This window comes from Adiantum capillus-veneris, chromosome 22, assembly GCF_014529385.1.
Source record: "Adiantum capillus-veneris isolate H3 chromosome 22, ASM1452938v2, whole genome shotgun sequence".
In the NCBI taxonomy this organism is placed as follows: domain Eukaryota; kingdom Viridiplantae; phylum Streptophyta; class Polypodiopsida; order Polypodiales; family Pteridaceae; genus Adiantum; species Adiantum capillus-veneris.
Window position 1 is genome coordinate 128684928 of NC_140952.1, and position 18790 is coordinate 128703717.

The window sequence follows — 18790 nt, forward strand, 5'->3', positions numbered from 1 at the left end:
CAGTCTCCTTTCACAGAAGACTCAACAATGGTTGCATTTGTAGTGGAACCAGCATTTGCAGTAAAACCACCCTCTTTCTTCTTAGCCTCTTTGGCCTTTAACGTAGGACACGTCTTGACCAAGTGATCATTAGCTTTATAATAATGACAACGCATCTTCTTTTTGTCCTTATCACCGGAATTGCCAGACGAACTGCTGCCAGCAAAATCATTGGGAACAGAAGTTTTGCCACTCGCAATAGAACCATAAGAAGTGGTTGAATTGCTGTTACCACCCTTTCTTTGAGAAGCAATAAAAGCCTGTTCAACTGCACGCTGTCTAGTCCTGTTTTTTCTCGAAAGTGACTCTTGTAACAGCAATGTGCATAATGCATCAAACTTGACAACTTCAGGATTTCCTTAGGTCATAAGTCTCCAAGTACTAGCAAAATTCTGATAAGAATCTGGTAAGGCATCAAGAACAGTCTGCACAAGGGAACTGTCTGAAATGACTTCACCTACAGAAATAAGTTGCTCATTCATATCCTTGACACTAGCAAGAAAAGTGTCCATATCATCTTCCTCATGCATAATCTTCGACTCTAGCTCTTTACGCAGCAAAACATTTTAGCCTCATTGCGGCTTGCATAAAGACCTGCTAGAATATCCCAAGCCTATTTTGCAGATTTTGCTGAACGAATGTGAGAAACAATGGTGCGCTTCATAGACAACGCAATCAATGCATGAGCCTGTGCATCCTTTACATCCCAACGAGCTTGTTCTGTCGTAGGCAAAACAACTCTAATAGCAGCAATCCTTGCAGCAAGACCTCCAACATCCTCAACATCGCCTGTATCCTCAGAAACAGGACGTACATCAATGCCCTGCACAATATTCCAGACACCCTTTGACACAAGAACGTATTGCATCATATAAGCCCACATAGGCCCCATCCAACCTGTCCTCAGCAGCAAACATCTTGAACACATCTGTGTTGTTGTCAATCATGGTAAATGTTGCACGTGATGTGAAAAATGCCCAAAAAGAGGAGAAACGGAGCAGGAACAACATGTGCTATATAGTTAGTACAAACCGTAGAAGACTGTAAGGCACCTGTTATGCAGAAAACAGCACTGACAAAAATTTTGTACAAAATGACGAAATAGCCTGTGCAATAATGTCTATAGTGGAAACGGAGGCTGAAATGAGCCCGAATCAGAAATCCAAGCAGACTAAGCTCATGAGTACTCACGAAATATTTCTCGACTGCGAACGCTCGCCAAACCTCACTGAAATCGGAGAAAGTGAGTACGCATGTGCTGGAGCTGCTGGCAACTAAGCCTCTGATACCAATTGTTGGAATTAGGGTTGCAGAGAAACGCACACAGCTTGGAGAAGACGAAGGAAGCTCAAGGCACACAATAGAGAGTGTGTTACTTAGTGTGCAATGGAAGATAGATAGCCTTAGAGTGATGGGCGTATATACAATGCACGGGGGAAAAAACCTCCTGAAGAGGGAAAAAATGCCCCGGCGGTCCTAGTGTGTTCACACACATCACTACCACATGTATATGGTAACAACAAGTTCCGAAAGGGATAGCCTATTTACAAGGGTACAAATCTTTAGAGCCTATTTCCAAAAGGGATAGCCTATTTACAAGGGTGCAAATCTTTAGAGACGATAAATAGAAAGCAGAGTGGAGAAAGCTGCAGCTTTCTCCACTTTGCCTAGCATGGTAACTTAACATAGGGATTCTCTATGTGTATCAAATAAATTAAACGTATTTGCTTGCAAAACTTCTCAAAGCAACCTTTAGCAAGAAAGAAAAAGCAGCAAGTCACCTGTTCCAGAAAGGGCCAAACTTTTGCAACTTCACCATTAAGCCAGCCAACCTGTGTAGTAGAATATGAAAGTCAGCCTAAAATTCTCATAGAAAACTCAAAAATAAGGTTTTCAGAGTTGTTGATGTCACCAAAACAAGCCCCAAATTTCAATTTCTTGCAATGAACTAAATAGTCAGCAAAAGCAGTAACTAAGCTCACTTTGACAAGGCTTTACCTCTCATTTCTCTTGCTCTCTACAACTCTCTCTCAGATTCAAGTTTCTGAAGACCACCACATTCATCTTCTATTCAGTTTAAGAATGCCAAGCCGATACTAAGTAGCTCCCCTTTTGTGTGTCTTTCATGCTAAAGAAAACCATTCCTTCCCTTTGTGCCTATCAAGACCACTATACCAGAAACATCACTGGCCATGCCATATATGCTCTTTGCAAAGTTCCCATTCACATCTTAACAAAAGGAAGCTTATTCTCTACAACATGAGAGTTCAAGGCCTATTTTATTAGAAACCCCCTTACACCATTGATTTCTTGAGCTTTCTTGTGGTACGGTATCTTACTATGTAAACAATATGTTGAAAAAAATTAATTGGACCCAAGTCTATAGAATACAACCTTACTAAACACAGCCAGTAATATTCACCTTCTCACATGCTGGGAAAACAACCCAGGGAGGGTATACGTCTTTCGAAAATAACCGCCTTGCATCTTTTGGAGCAAGCCTTGAGAGACTATGCACAAATGTTGCCTGTATCAAATGTAGCTCTATCAGGTTTCCATCACCAATGTTTTAGCTTCAAATAAACCATGTAAATTGCAGAAACAAAAAAAAAGGTGACTAAAGAAGAGTACATGGTAATTCAGCCCCATGAATAGCTAACTGTTGAAAAAATAGTCACAAAGCATGCATCTGTACATATCCTAATCCACACACGATTTCAGATAACATTATACATCCACAAAGTTCACATTGGACATTCAGATGTAAACAATCAATCTAGTCATCTCATCTAAACCAGAAAGCTTGATGCACTAGAATCACCATCCAGTCGTCTCACTCTTTTAGAACACTGATGCACAAGGAAAAGAATCTAGTCATCTCATCCAAATAGAACTCTTGATGCACTAGGATCACCATCTAGTCATCTCATCCAAACAGAATTTTGGATGCACTAGGTTCTTTAGAAAGAGAATGCTGCAATCATTCCTCCCACGTACTCAAACAAATATGAAAATTTGAAAGAGTAAACATTAATAGACTTGGACACTCCAAGCCAAAGTTCTACTGCAACACAAGTGAGAAAACTACAAACAACTGAACTGAACTTTGTTGGAAATGGGTTGCAGGGAAACACAGACAGCTTGGAGAAGACGAAGGAAGCTCAACGAACACAATAGAGAGTAGTATTACTTAGTGCGCAATGAAAAGATAAGATAGCCCTAGAGTGTCTCATGAATTTAATGCATTTCTGGCCAGTCGTCGGATAAAACACCAATGTACAGTCGTTGTATACACCTCAGCAAAATGGTGTTGCTGAAAGGAAACAACCTCCTAGTGAGGGAAAAAATTCCCCGGCGGTCCTAAGTGTGTTCACACACATCAGTACCACATGTATATGGTAACAAATCCCCCTTGGGAGTGATGCGGTGAACGAGAGTTGGCACATATTTCTGAATTTAAGGCTGATTTGAATGCTAGTTTCAAGATGGAATATTTGAGGTTGTTGCATCATTACTTGGGTATACAGTTTAAGCAGTGTGATGGCGGTATTGCCTTGTGTCGGACAAGTTACATAGAGACATTGCTATGTAAGTTTGGACTTGAGGATTGCAAACCTATTGCCACTCCCATGAAAACACGTTTGAAGTCAAGTCTTTATGATGCTCGTGATCCTGCCGATGTCACTCTTCACCGAACTACTCTTGCATGCCTTATTTATGTATGCAACACAAGGCCAGATATTCAGTTTGCAATCTCACAAGTCAGTAGATTTACGCATAGCCCACGCATTGACAAGCTCTCAAGCGGATCTTTCACCGCTTAAGTGGCACTTTACATCTTGGGTTGTTGTATCCCAAGGGGGGATCATTGTCACCAGATTCACATGCTTTTTTGGACTCAAATTGGGTTGGTTGTTTTGACAAGCGAGTGTCCGCAAGTGGTTTCTATTTCATGCTTGGCAGTACATGCATATCATGGTTGAGCAAGAAGCAACCTACTGTGGCCACTTCCAGTTGTGAGGCCCAGTATAGGGCAGTCTTTACAGCTACAGGTGAGTGTATGGCTCAAGCCTCAGACGCCTTATGGATGATTTGGGTGTTGGACAAGACACTACCAACATCATCTACACTGACAGTCAAAGCGCATTGGTAGCTGCGAGAAACCCAATTTTTCATGCTCACACAAAGCTCATTGAGGTGCATTATCACTATGTCAGGGAGAGACTCTTAGTAGGAGAGACCGGCTTGACTTATGTGCCAACACAGGACAACCTCGCAAATCTTTTCACAAAGGCATTGTCTTGTGAGAAGGTGTTATCCACAAAGCTTTGGGCTTACTCCCCTTTGTGGACTGATCATGTCCTCAGGGCATGGCACTTCCCTATACTCTATGTGCCACCTCTCGTTCACCGCATCACTCCCCAAGGGGTATTTGTTACCATATACATGTGGTAGTGATGTGTTTGAACACACTTAGGACTGCCGTGGAATTTTTCCCTCACTAGGAGGTTGTTTCCTTTCAGCAACACCATTTTGCTGAGGTGTATACGGCAACTGTATTGGTGTTTTATCCGACGACTAGCCAGAAATGCATTAAATTCATGAGACATATACTCCCCTCCTCGATCTGAACGGAGGGTACCCATAGTACATTTAGAGACATTTTCAGCCATAGCCAGAAATTGCTTGAAGCACATAAACACTTCGCCTTAGGTTTAAGTGGATACACCCATGCCTAGAGTAATCATCAATGAAAATCATGAAGTACATGTAATTTCCTGAGGACGGAGTTTTCATAGACCCACAAACATCACTATGCACAAGTTGTAACCTGCATGCAACCCTTACTGAACCATCCTTTGGAAACTTCAAACATTGCATCTTACCCAAAATATAGCCTTCACAAACATGCTTCATAGGTACTTCAAGAGGTGGTAAAGAAGCAACCATATTAGATTTCTGTGAAAACAAAACTGGCAAAACTCAAATGCCCAAAATGTGCATGCAAAAGTTTTGCATCTGAAACAGCCTTCGAATCCACAACTGCATTTGCATAATCCTGCCCACACTTGTAATATAAAGTGAGTTATACAACCCACGACATAAAATGCCAAATGCAACAATTTTATCACCAAAACTAAGATCATGAACTGTATATTTGTCATCCACAAATTTGACAACAAGACCAAGTCTAGCAAGTGCATATACAGACAAAAGGTTCTTTTTGATCCCAAGTACATAAAGTCCATCAACAAGTGTGAAGGAACTGCCATTCGCAGCAGTCAGCACAATCTTTCCAACTCTCTTGACTGGATCAGAGGCATTGTTGGCACAAGTGACTGAATTCCCATGAGGGACATCTTCGAGAGAGGTAAACAAGTCACCATGAGAGGTAAAGCTCTTTGTAGCACCACTGTCGAAGTACCACACATGAGCATCTGCAACACCTGACATACATGCATCATGGACAGAAGGATTATAAGTACACTCTGCACTACCGTCCTCAGTCATTTTCAAGTGTTTCCAAGCCATGATCACATCTCTTGCATATTCATCTGATATCCAAGTTGACGTGAAAAATAATTTTAACCACGTCGCATGTGGTTCTCTACGTAACAACAAAGTAGATCACCATGCTTGCACAATTCCTTTCAAGTACGATGTCTTTCGCACCCTAGAATATTCTGAAAATCGTCGTCCAGAGAAGGTGACGTCAAATTGTTGTACAAACTCAAGGGTTCGATGGGTGTCCTAGTAGTGTGAGAAAACGTCTCAAACCTGACTGCCTAACTCCCTTCCTTGAACTCCTTGGTTTTCTTATTGATATGGTCATTGTCGAAAGAGGACAAGCTCTCCTCCTTGAAACGGCTAGATGGCCTTCCATGCATTCTAGACTTTTTCTTTTTTTTTTTCAAAAATCTACTTCAGAAGAATATTGTCTTAGGTGCTTAGAAATGGAGGAACCTTCTTAACATCCTCGAATACTTCAAATGACACCTTCCCCGTGTGTTGTTGTAGGAAAACTCTACTAAGGACAAATACTTTTCCCTGTCCAAAGCAATGGACTCAGGCATGCCATATATTCCGAAAATCTGTGAGACAAACAGTTTCGCCGAATGGTCGGGCTTAACTGTCTTCTTACCGTAAAGAAGTGAGCCCGCTTACTAAATTTGTTGATGAATGTCCAAATGCCATCATGCCCACTTTGAATCTTGCGGAGATCAGAGATGAAATCCATAGCAATGCTTTCCCAGGGGCAAGTGGGAAAGGGTAAAGGTTGTAAGGGTCCGTGTGCCTTATGCGTGTCAAACTTGACCTTTTGGCATACTAAACAACTGTGAACAAAGTCATCCACATCCTTTTTAAGCTTCGGCCAATAGAAGTAACGCTCCACACCCTTCAAGGTGATTTCTATGGTACAGTGGCCTATAAAAGGTGGACAATGTAACAGACTTGGACACTCCAAGTCAAGAATCTACCGTGACAGCACCAAATAACCACTTCAAAACAGTTCACAATTCACAATTTATTCGACATTGGCCCGGCGGAGTTCTGTGCCAAGAGATATTGGCCCCATCAGCCACGTCATCACATTTGTGACATACCCCCCTCTTGAAAGCATTGTAATCGCCCTCGATTACGCTTGCAAAATAGACAGAAGCCATAAACTGCCTTAGCAGAGACTGACTGTTAGTACCTACGTACTAGGAACACACATCTAGCACATGTACCAATCAACAGTCACATCACACGACATCACTAGACATCATAGAACATCACATGACATTCAACATTCATTCGGATCTTAGACCATGATTTAACGGCAATGTAGCTAGCAATCGCATCTAGATCCACTCAAGACCTCATCGATGCCCGATTGGCTAACCCCTATTGCAACCATGTCTATTCAAGATCATTTAGACCAAAATGCTGCAATCATTTCATCTATCAGTTCCTGCACTTAAAAACAAGTCAAGAACAAATCAGTTTCATATTCCGGAATTTCATTTCATAAAGTCACACAGCAGAATATTGTCAGCTCTCAGTATCCCTGAAACTCAAAGAGACATCAATGACTCTAGTATTCTAAAAATCAAGGCATCTGTTGACAAAGGAGCGGAGTAACTCCCCTCTTGTGCATCCCACTGCACCAGATCTGCGGCCAAGCTGAATTTTGGGTTCCATTTGGAATAGACTATGCTAAACCAAAAGCTTCAAGATAAAGGTTCACAATCTGAGGAGTATTTGCTAGGTCCTCCTCCTCCATCCACTTCGCATCCAAAGCAGGATAGTTCTTAAATTTTACCAGGAACCGCCTTCTTACTTTACCCTTATTCTTTGTGTCCTTATGTGCCAAAATCTGTTCAAGAACAAGGATCTCCTCGTTTTCCTTCACTTCGGGTTTCTCATCAGGCTCCCCATCTTCGGGCACATCATCTTTAAAAGGTTTCAAGAGACTCACATAAAATTCATTGTTAATCCTCCAAGTGTCAGGCAGTTTCAGTCGGAAGGAGACATCATTGATCTTTTCGGAGATCTGGAAAGGTCCATAGTATCTCATACTAAGCTTTGGAAAAAGCCTCTCCTTTCCTTTTTACTTTCTCAGGTGTGCCTTCTCAAAACATAAGAGCACCCAATCATCCTCCTTCAATTGCACATCGCGACGATGGCGATCTGCTGTCTTTTTCTGTCGTTCTTGAGATTTCTGCAAAGCCTCGCGGACCTTGGCAAAAGCCGTATCTAAGTCGCGCGTATACTCATCAACTTCAAAAATCTTATCTTTCGTGCTCAGGAAGGGTGGAACCTTTGCAGCACCTTCAATAATCTCAAATGGCGCCTTCCCCGTCAAAGAGTGTATCGTGTTATTGTAGGCAAATTCCACCAAAGGTAGATACTTTTCCCATTGAGTCTTCTAATCCGAGATGTAAGACTTCAATAAATCTAAAACCACTAAATTGGCAATCTCAGATTGCCCGTCAGTCTGCGGGTGGAAAGATGACGAGAACTACAACCGCGTGCCAATGTTCTCCCGAATTGCCTTCCAAAACAAACTCGTAAATCTGGGGTCCCTGTCCAAGACAATCGTCTCAGGCATGCCATGTAATCTGAAAATCTGGGCCACAAACAGTCTCGCTAAGTGATCCGGCTTGACTGTTTTCTTTACTGGAATGAAATGAGCCTATTTGCTAAATCTGTCAATAGGAGTCCAGATACCATCGTGACCACTCTGAGTTATCGGGAGATCAAAAATGAAATCCATTGCAATACTTTCCTAGGGGCGGGTGGGTATGGGCAAAGGCTGTAACAATCCATGTGCTTTATGCCTGTCAAACTTGACCTTCTGGCATACCAAGCAACAACGCACAAACTCGTCCACATCCTTCTTGAGTCTCGGCCAAAAGAAATCTCTCTCTAACCCTTTCATGCTGGTAGCAACGCTGTAGTGACGTAAAAGACGGACAGTGGCCTTTAGTCATAACCTTTTCCCTCAACGGGGCTGTGTAACGCATAACATGGTTTTTCTCATCAAGTAGCCATCCCGAATGGAATATCCCGCTACTGTCTCCCCATCCCATATCCGTGTGAAAACGTCTGCAAAATCCGTATCCGTGGCATACTGATCGACCATATCCTCGAAGCTCCTATGATGTATCGCGGAAATAGCCAGAACCAACGGCTTCCAAGACAAAGCATCTGCCACCAAATTCTTTTGTCCCTGAACATGGGCAATCTGGAAGTAAAACTGTGACAAGATGTTCGCCCACTGCTTCTGCTTTTCTGATAGCTGCTTTTGTGACAAGAAGTAGTGTAAACTCTGATGGTCTGTAAAGACAGTAAAATCTGCTCTGAGTAGGTAGTGCCGCCACTGAGTAAGAGTATGGATAACCGCCAAAAGCTCTTTCTCTCATAAATCTGTGCTGTCAATTCCGGCCTTGAGAACAATCGGCTCTCGTAAGCAATGACATGGCCTTCTTGCATTAAGACCGCACCCAGACTACGACCACAAGCATCACGATATACTTCAAATGACTTCTGCAAGTTCGGCAAAGTCAAATTGATCCCGTAGTCAATTTCTCTTTCAATGTCTGAAAGGCAGCCACCTCTGTGGGTCCCCACGAGAAAGAGACTCCTTTCCCGTGTCAAGATATGCAAAGGGGAAGCAACCTCTGCAAACTTTCGAATGAACCACCTGTAGTATAAACACAGTCCCAAGAAGCTTCTAACTTCATGGACATTCTTCAAATCGGGCCAATCACGGATAATCTCTATCTTGGCCAGATCCATTTGCACTCCTGCTGCTGACACAATGTGTCCCAAAAAGTGTATCTTTGGGAGAAAAAATTTACTTTTCTTTGCATTAATCACTAACTTGTGATCTCGTAATGCCTGAAAGATGTGAAGCAGATGATCTCTATGTTCTGCCTCATCCTTGAAGAAAACAATGATATCGTCAAAGAAAGTGTCAACAAATAGCTTGTACTCTCTAAAAATCATGTCCATTATCCGGTTAAATGTTGCACGAGCATTGGTTAAGCCAAAAGGCATCACAAAAAACTCAAATAACCCAAAAGTCGTCCGAAAGACTGTCTTGTAGACATCTCCCAGAGCGATTCTGATCTGATGATATCCACTCTTCAAATCAATCCTGCTAAAACACGCAGATCCCTGTAATCTGTCAAGTATATCATTGATCCTAGGAATCGGAAATCTGTTCTTGAGGGTGATTTTGTTGAGAGCTCTATAATCGATGCATATTCTCCAAGATCCGTCTTTCTTCAAAACCACCAACATTAGAGAGCAGTACAGTGAAGTACTAGGTTGGACAAGACCCTTTTCCAAGAGGTTCTTCACTTGGTTCATAATCTCTTCGTTCTGTGCTCAGCTCACACGGTAAGGTGGCCGGTTCGGTGGTGTGCTTCTAGGTATCAAATCAATAGTATGATCTTCAGGACGAGCAGGTGGTAACTCGCCTGGCAGGCCCTCTGAGAAGCAATCGGCATGAGAATGGAGAAAATCTTGGCGTTCTTTATCAAGTTTAGACATATTTGTCCTATCCTCATCACTCAACTCTTTCATAAAGATCGAGTAAACAAACAAACTGGATTTCATTAACTTTGAAATGGCCAAGCTGATACAATAGGGATAGACTCGCCCTTAAGTTTAATATCAAATACAGTTGTTCTGCCCTTCTCTGTAGTCAATGTCACTTGCCTTGCCCGATAGTCGACCACGGCATTGTTCTTGTGGTAGCAGGGAATTTCCAAGAGAACATCACAACCTTCCAAAGGCATTATGTAAAAGTCCTCATGCCCCAAATACCCCTGACAATGCAACCAAAGTTTGCCAATGACAGGTGTAATGGTTACGTCCCTGCCGGGTGCCGCTAGAACTGCCTCCACAAGTGGTCCCATCCGCTCGGGAGTGATCTTGAGCCTCGCCACCAATTCTGGTGAAATGAAGTTGGCCTTGGCTCCTCCATCTAAGAAGATCAGGGCTTCTTGGTCTTTCACTTTGCCTCAAGCTCGGCAAAGTTCTGTACTTTCGTCCATCGCGTTGGGATCGGCACCCACGCAATCTGGAACCATTCCTGTTTTCATCTTCGCTTTTCTTCCACGGTCCTCAGCTGCTCGCAAACTCTCAGGCCTTTCATCGTCCTTGTCGTTCTATTCTTTCTGTGCCTTTTTAGGGCACTTCGCGGAGATATGTCCAATTTCCCCGCATCCAAAGCACTTCCCTTCCCTGATGAAGTGAGCCCGCTCCTGAGGAGTAAGCTTGGGTCATGCATCTTTCTTTTCTGGATTGCTCTTTCTCTTTCTACTTTCATTTGTCAAAGTCTGTTCGACTCTTTGTGTCATGATCTCATCGGTGGGGTAGGTCAGACTGCCTGAGTGAATGGTAAAACCCCGTTTCGCATGACTCATCAACTCCTGAATAGAAGCTGACTTTTGTTCCAAGCAGTGATCTCGGATCTCTGTAGGAAGACCCAAGGTAAACGGCTCAATCTCTTCCTTGAAAGAGATCTTCTTAAATGAAGAGGCTGGTAGAAAAGAGCTCCAAAATCTCTCACAATAAGCGTCCACTGTATCTTTCTTGGTCATCAGAAGATGGTTCCAAGCAGTTCATATCTCACGTTCATACTCTCGAGTCAACCAAGAAGAAATAAAAAGCCTCTTGAATTTCAGTCATTTAATTTGGCGCAGTCTTGCTTAATAGAAGCGTGGACCACCAAGTTCTAGCATTCCTCTTAAAATAAGAGGCAGCTCTCCGAATCTTAGAGTGCTCTGAGTAACGCCCTCCCACGAAAGCGATGTCAAACTGTTGTACAAAAGACAAAGCCTTCGAAGCATCTCTATAACCAGAAAACGTGTCAAATTTAATTGACTGTTCACCTTCCTTAAACTCTCGGACTTTCTTGCTTTTATCTTCCAAAAAGTCATACTGGTTGGCTTTATAAAAATTCTTCTTCTTTGCATAAAAGTTACTCTCATCAGAGTCTGAACTGTCTGTAGACAAGTCCTCTATAGAACTGTCACTCACGGGGCAAGGTTTAAGCTTCCTTGCCTTTTTCTTGCCCTTTCGGAAGCGTTGCTTCTTGCTTCGCTTTTTGCCTTTCGGTCTTCTTCGCTCGGGTCAGATGAGCTAGAAGAACTACCAGAAGAAGAAGAAGAACTGGGTACTCCTTCAAATCGAACACGCTTCTTCTGTTTCTTTGCCTTTTCAAAAGTAGACTAACCACCCAAATAACCCGAAAAGTCAGTGCCTTTCTTGTGCTTTTTGCCTTGCTTTTCAGCTTTGTTCTGCGCGTCAAAAAGCTGAGCAATTCTTGCATCAACCACCTCTTCTAATTCTTTCTCTGAATACTTCCTGGGGGTAGGAGGTTTCTTGAGAGCAAGTTTGGGGGGTGGTTTTGTGGTCTTCTGCCACCACTGCGTATGCACCTCATCGAAAGAGGTCTGGCTCATATATTTTGCAAATTTTGGGTCCTTCGCAAAATTGAGCATCATCTTTGTTGCGTCGCCAATCAAACGTTGACGCTCCATATCTTGACACTCCGCCGGAGTAGGCAGAGGCGGACCATACTCCTCGCAGCGATAGCACCAAATAACCACTTCAAAACAATTCACAGTTCACAATTTATTTGACACTGGCCCGGCGGAGTTCCGTGCCTAGAGATATTGGCCCCAAGACTGGCGCCCCTTTCGGTATTTCTTTTTGTATTAATCTGTGTTCAAAGTAGAAGAGTGCGGGCAGGCACTCCCACACTCAGACTCTGCGTCCAAATGCCCTGAGTTATGAGGCCCTGCCCACAAATTTAAAGAGTACAAGGGATGCCAAAAGCAGAGCCCCAAAAGCTTCCATAAAAAATTGCCCTAAAAATAGGCTTGCAATTTTAAAGCTTCTTCAAAATTTAAAGCTCTTTCTCTCTCTTGCAATTGCATAGAAAATCAAGCAACAAAAGCTCTCTCTCTCTCTCTATTTGAGATCGCGTAGCATCGCCCAAAAGCTGGCGCAGCCTGATGCATATTCCGCCACAAATGGCGCCGCAAAACGCGGGACTCTGTACGGCCTCCACGTGTCACGGTGTCTGCAATGTCACGTCAGCTGGCAGCCCGCCACAGGGGGGTGTGTGTGCGTGTGCACTGAGCAGCCACATCATCACATTTGTGACAAGACAATGGTACTCTGTCAAAACTTTTTCCCTCAAAGGCTGTGTAACACACATCGTTTTCCGCATCAAATAGCCATCCCGTATGGAATAGCCTAAAAGTGTCTGCCCATCCTGAATCCTCGTAAAAATATCTGAAAAGTCAGGATTTGTAACATACTGATCAACCATATCCTCGAAGATTCTAGGATGAATCGTGGAAATAGCCAAAACCAAGGGCTTCCGAGACAATGCATCTGTCACTAAATTCATTTGTCCCTGAACATGGACAATCTGGAAGTGAAACTGCGCGACAGGATCTTAGCCCATCGCATCTTCTTTTCCGAAATCTACTTCTGCGACAAGAAGTAGCATGAACTGTGGTGATCTTTAAAGACTCTAAAGTCGGCTCCGAGAAGATAGTGTCGCCATTGCGTAAGAGCATGGATAACTGCCAAAAGCTCTTTCTCTTAAATCTGTGCATCCATTTCAGGACATAAAAGCATCCTTCTCTTATAAGCAATTACATGGCCTTCTTGCATCACGACTGCTCCCAAATTGCGACTATAAGCATCACAGTAAACTTTGAATGGCTTTTGCAAGTCAGGTAAGGCCAACACGAATTCAGTAGTCAACTTTTCTTTGAGAGTCTCAAAGGCTGCAATCTCTGTCCGTCCCAAGTAAAAGGAACTCCTTTTTGAGTCAGGATATGCAAAGGAGAAACTATCTCTGCAAAGTTTCGAATGAACCGCCGATGAGCACAACCCGAAAAAACTTAGAACTTCATGAACTTTTTCTTTTTTCAAATTAGGCCAATCACGAAATGGTCGCTACTTTGGCTGCTCCATCTTTACCCCTACTGCTGAGACGATGTGTCCCAGAAAGTGTATTTCTGGCAAGAAGAACTCGCTCTTTTTCACACTTATAACCAATCTAAGTTTTCGCACTTTTGGAGAAGACGATAATATCGTCAAACAAAGTGCCCATACATGATCAGTACTCTCCGAGAATTATGTGCATCATATGGTTGAATGTAGCCGGTGCATTTGTAAGACCAAATGGCATCACCAAATATTCATACAAGCCAAAAGTCGTCCTGAAAGTTGTCTTGTAAACGTCTCCAGGAGCTATTCGGATCTTATGATATCTACTCTTCATATCAATTCTGCCAAAAAAAATGGATCCCTAAAGTCTGTCGAGTATATCATCGATCCTAGGAATACATAATCTGCTTTTGATGGTGGTTTTATTGAGAGCTCTATAGTCAATGCACATTCTCCAAGATCCATCTTTCTTTAATACTAGTAGCACTAGTGAACAGAAAAGTGAAGTTATAGGTTGAACAAGACCCTTTTCTAGAAGTTCTTTTATCTGGTTCATTCTCTTTTCCTTTTGGGCTCGGCTCACTCGGTTCAGTGGTAAGTTCGGTGGTGTATTACTCGGAATCAAATCAATCGTTATGATCTTTCGGAAGTGTACACGGTAACTCTTCCAGTAAGCCTTCAGGGAAACAGTCAACCTGAGCTTGCAGAAATTATTGTCATTCCTTGTCGAGGTCAGACATATTTGACCTTTGATTATACTTCAATTCTTTCAAGATGATCGAATAAACAAAATGATTGGATTTCATCAATCCGGAAACAGTCAAAACCAATTCAAGTGGGACTAACTCGCCCTTCAGTATATCATGTACAGTCTCTTTGCCTTTCAATTTTAGATCAAGCACAATTTTCCTGCCCTTCTTATCCGTCAAAGTCTCTTTCTTAGCCCGTCGAGCCACCAATGAAGTTGGCCTTGGCTCCTCCATCAAAGCAAACTGCCCCAAAAGAAACTGGTCCTCCTCAAAAACTGCTAAAAAAGCACCAGCACCAATTGCGGAAATCCGTACAGGCTGCCACGTCATCAGCCACCGCAAAACCCGGGTTTTTGTACAGTGCCACATCAGCCTGTCATACGGTCCTGCCTATCATGTCCGCGTAGTACTGCGACGTCATCATTTTGTGACAAGCTTCCTGATCTTTCACTTTGCCCCCTGCGCCGCAAAGTTCTATGCTTTCGTTCATCTGATTCGGGTCGGTCCCCACACAATGTGGTACCAACCCTGCTTTCATCTTTCCTTGTCTGCGCTCAGCTGCTGCTCTGTAACTTCCGGGCTTGTCTTCTCGTGGTCCTCTGGTTCGTCTTCTGTTCAAGAGTTCTATATGGCTCTGCCTGTAGGCACCGGTTCCGCTTTTTCTGCACTCGTCTGTCCTTTCAACTTTCCTTCCGACCTGAGAGGAGAAGCAACGACCTCGCACCATCCCGAGTAAATCTCATCAATCGGGTAATCCTTTAGGTGTTTTGCAAGTCTTGGGTCTCTGAAGTACTTGATCAATCTTTTCACACATATGTCAACCTGCAATTGACGTTTGTACTTCGCTCTGGCAAAATTTTCCACCAAAAATCTATCCAAATCTTCATTCTTTTCTTCACTTCCCGTGCCAGATTTCAACTTTCTTCTGCCTGCCCACCTAGAAGTGTTATCTCTGTCAGATTCTCCACAAGAACCCATGTGCAATCTAGGATTATAGCTTGTGCCTTGTAAGACAAAGCGATGAAGACGGGAGCGCGCCCGATGTACGAAGGGTGGGAGTGTCTAATAAGTTCGAGGTTGGGACACGAAGATTCTTTCACAAAAACCTGCGTGTGTTGCGAATCCTCTGTAGAAGAAGAATCTTATTGAGTTATGATACCACTGTAACCGGCTTGGACACTCCAAACCCGAAAATCAATAGCAACACACAAATAGATACTTCAAAATCACTAAACTTCAATTAAGAGAAAGAGAGAGAGAGAGAGAGAGAGAGAGAGTCGACATGGCTCGGCGTAGTTCTGTGCCCTAAGGTATTGGCCCCAAAGACTCGCGCCCTTTCGGTATTTCTTTTTCATTAATCATTGCAAAGTACAACCCCCAAGGGTCCTCTGCTCTCAGACTCTGCATCCAAATGCTCTGAAGGCTGAGGCCCCCAGGGTTCTTTTATTCTTAACCCAAAAAGCAATTTTTTCAAAAGCAATAAATTCAAATGCTATTGGCTTGAAAACTGCCTGCGTAATTTCCCGAAATCCGTATAACCTGCCATGTCAACACGTCAGTACGTCAAAGCAAATTCTGGCCATCTATATAGCCTGCCAGCGCGAATTGTGGCATGTCCGTACAGTCTCTATCACGGGTGGTCATGCCACATCATCAGTTTGTGACACTTCAGCATGGACAGCTTGCATCCCTTCCAGTACTCCCTTGATGCACCGTTGCTATCTCTTACACGGGTGGAGATTACTAGAGTCATTCGCCAGGACCTAACCCAGTTAGACACCAGGAGGACATGGATAGAGGCGACACAAGAGTTGGGCACGAAGATGGCTTTCTATAGAGAGCATCTTCTCCAACTCACAAGGGATGGGTTTGTGATTTGACTATGGATACACATCTATCGAATGGATTATGGTGAGCCATTGGTCAGATATGGACATTCTCACACCAAGAGGGATGTCAACAACTAGCAAGATATAGCGCCCTATGGTATATAGAGCCAGAGACGGGGATGCATTATATATGTCACTGCACAATGTATTACAAGATACAAGGTCGCCTCCACTGTCTCTTCAGAGAGGGCTTCAGACCCTTCTCTAGAGTCATGAGCTATCAAGACCAAAGAGGTCTTGGACTGTATCTACTTGAGTTACACAGACAGAGTGATAGTACTAAGAAAATTTGGAGAGAGACAAAATATTGAGAAGATCTGGAGAGAGACAATCCCAGACACAAATTACTGATTTCTGAGGAGTACTCTCATTGACCGAGCATTGGAGCTGGGGAAATTGAGACACCCACGACTGAGGAGAGGAGCTTCACAGCATCAACGGAGACTACAGTAGAGGATTCAAGCCATACTGTCTAGACATTCAGAGTACAGATGAGGAAGAATTCATCACACGTTATATCACCCTCTTGTATTGGGCACCCACTGTATCAATGGTCACACGCACCCCACACAGTTCCAGCTAGTACCATTTCTAGAGTCATTTTAGTATCTTTTTTTGAGTAGCCAGACATGGTATCAGATTCACCAATTAGTATGGACTGGTCTCATAGGTCATTTTGGCCTCTTGAAGGAGTTAATACATCATTTCATCTCTCTCTCTCTCTCTCTCATATATATATATTTATTTATTTATTTATTTATTTATTTATTTATTTATGTGTACATATATGCACACATGAACATACAAAAGTAAATGCACAAGGTGAAAAGTCACAATGGCCTACATAATCATAGTGCTCATATATCCCGTTGTGTAAAGTAATAAATCCCAGGTTTGCACCTTGATTTTCAAAGTTGAAAAATATGCATTTTAGTTATAAATCTCGGAAAATATCCTAGATTTTGGCATATTTAATGCCGATTGAGTATCTTAAAAAATGTGGTCAAGAAAAATGGTTTTTTGTGAGCACTACATAAGAGGATGAGAAAGAAAGTGTTTGACCAATACTCAATGCCCCTCTTCAAAGAGAGAGGATCAAAACAAAATGTTTACATAAGATAATGCTTAATTAATGCCCCTCTTACAAAAAAATAGTAAAAAAGAAAGGTTGTCATCATTAGCTGGCCATGTGATACTACTCGACAAGCTTAATCCAATGGTCCACAATCGCTCCCAAGGATGCAAAGCTCTACTAAGCAGGCCAAAAATGTAATATATTGATAGTTTTTTTTAATGTTTATCTTAAATGAAAGAATTAATAAACAGAACGATTCTTGGTAATATTAGTGAACGACAAGCTTACTCTTTTTGGCGTGGAACTCTCTCTCTCTCTCTCTCTCATGTCGAGGGCCTTACCAAGCGGATGCGCTGAGTGGAGCGGCGGATAGAGAAGGAGCGGAATAGGGCCATGCAGGCCACGCCACAAACCAATCCGAAAAGGCAGACAACCATCCATGAATACATGATCTCCATCCCCAATTCCATAAGTAAGCAAAGACGAGTGGCTGGTGTGTGTGTGTGTGTGTGTGTGTGTGTGTGTGTGTGTGAGAGAGAGAGAGAGAGAGAGAGAGAGAGAGGGGAGAAGCGGGGCTTCGCAATTGCGTGTATGGGTGGATGGAGAGAGAGAGAGAGAGAGAGAGAGCCGCTCGGACACGTCCGCATGCAAAGATCGCGCATAAAAGCACATTCGATAATTGAAGAGAGATGTCCACCTTGCCGTCGTCGTTGTCTGTCAACGTAGGCTCCACTGCGCTAAATCTATACTTCTATACTAAGGAGACTGGTCTTCCTCTGCCCACGTGTCAAAGTTTGCTGCATCCGGTGAGTTTCGGTTTATATGAGTGAGGGGGAGAGGGGAGAGAGAGAGGCCTGTTTATATGAGTGAGGGGAGAAGGGAGAGAGAGAGAGGCCGCAGGAGGCTGTACTAGTTTTGTTAAAATTGGGTGTATGGTCAAAAAAAATTGCAACTTGTGGAGTCCTTGCTAAAGTTGCATTGTGTGAGAGTGTGGTCACACGTAGCGCAATTATCCATGAGTAATAACAGAACGGAGCGTATGTCAACCTCCAATTGATGGCAGCAACATGGTCACGAGCAGTCCAATTACTTTTTTCGTTGGCAGTTGGAGGTGAAAATCACAACCTTGGCCAACTTGTCGGTGGAGAAAGAGAGGAAGAGCGCACATGTAGCTGGCCTAGCTTGAAATTCTCCAATTAGGATACGCCACGCAGCAAAAAATAAAGCGAAGGCGTAGTTGCAGCAATTATTGAATGTTTTTCACAAATAACTTTGTGCAACTATGCCGATTTACTATGTCAAAATCGGCATAGTTGCGAAACTGCTAGTGCAGTAGGTCGACTGTATAGGCTCAGTAACATGCATGTGACCACAATTGGGCTCAGCTTTTGGCATGAGCCTCGCCTAACCATTGTATAATAGCGTACAAACATCCATTTGGCTTACCATAGTCCAAATTCAAAAGTCATCCATTGATAAAATCACAAGCCTGCCTAGTGTTTGTTGACTTAGCGAGTTCTCCAGAAGCCCTCGCTTGCTACGAAGGAAAAAACAATTTCAAAATCACT

General features: G+C 43.0%; 1 protein-coding gene across 1 annotated transcript in view; it reads right to left on the bottom strand.

The window, feature by feature from the left end:
- Nucleotides 1-17867, bottom strand: part of LOC147430206 (synaptotagmin-5-like) — a 123028-nt gene extending 105161 nt beyond the window's left edge. Inside the window, exons 1-3 of the mRNA XM_086494703.1 lie at nucleotides 17564-17867; nucleotides 2462-2566; nucleotides 1821-1871 (exon numbers count right to left, since the gene is read on the bottom strand). Coding sequence (XP_086350829.1) covers nucleotides 1821-1871; nucleotides 2462-2566; nucleotides 17564-17692 — 285 coding nt within the window. The 5' untranslated portion in view covers nucleotides 17693-17867. The remainder of the gene's footprint in view (nucleotides 1-1820; nucleotides 1872-2461; nucleotides 2567-17563) is intronic.
- Between the last annotated feature and the right edge of the window lie 923 nt (nucleotides 17868-18790).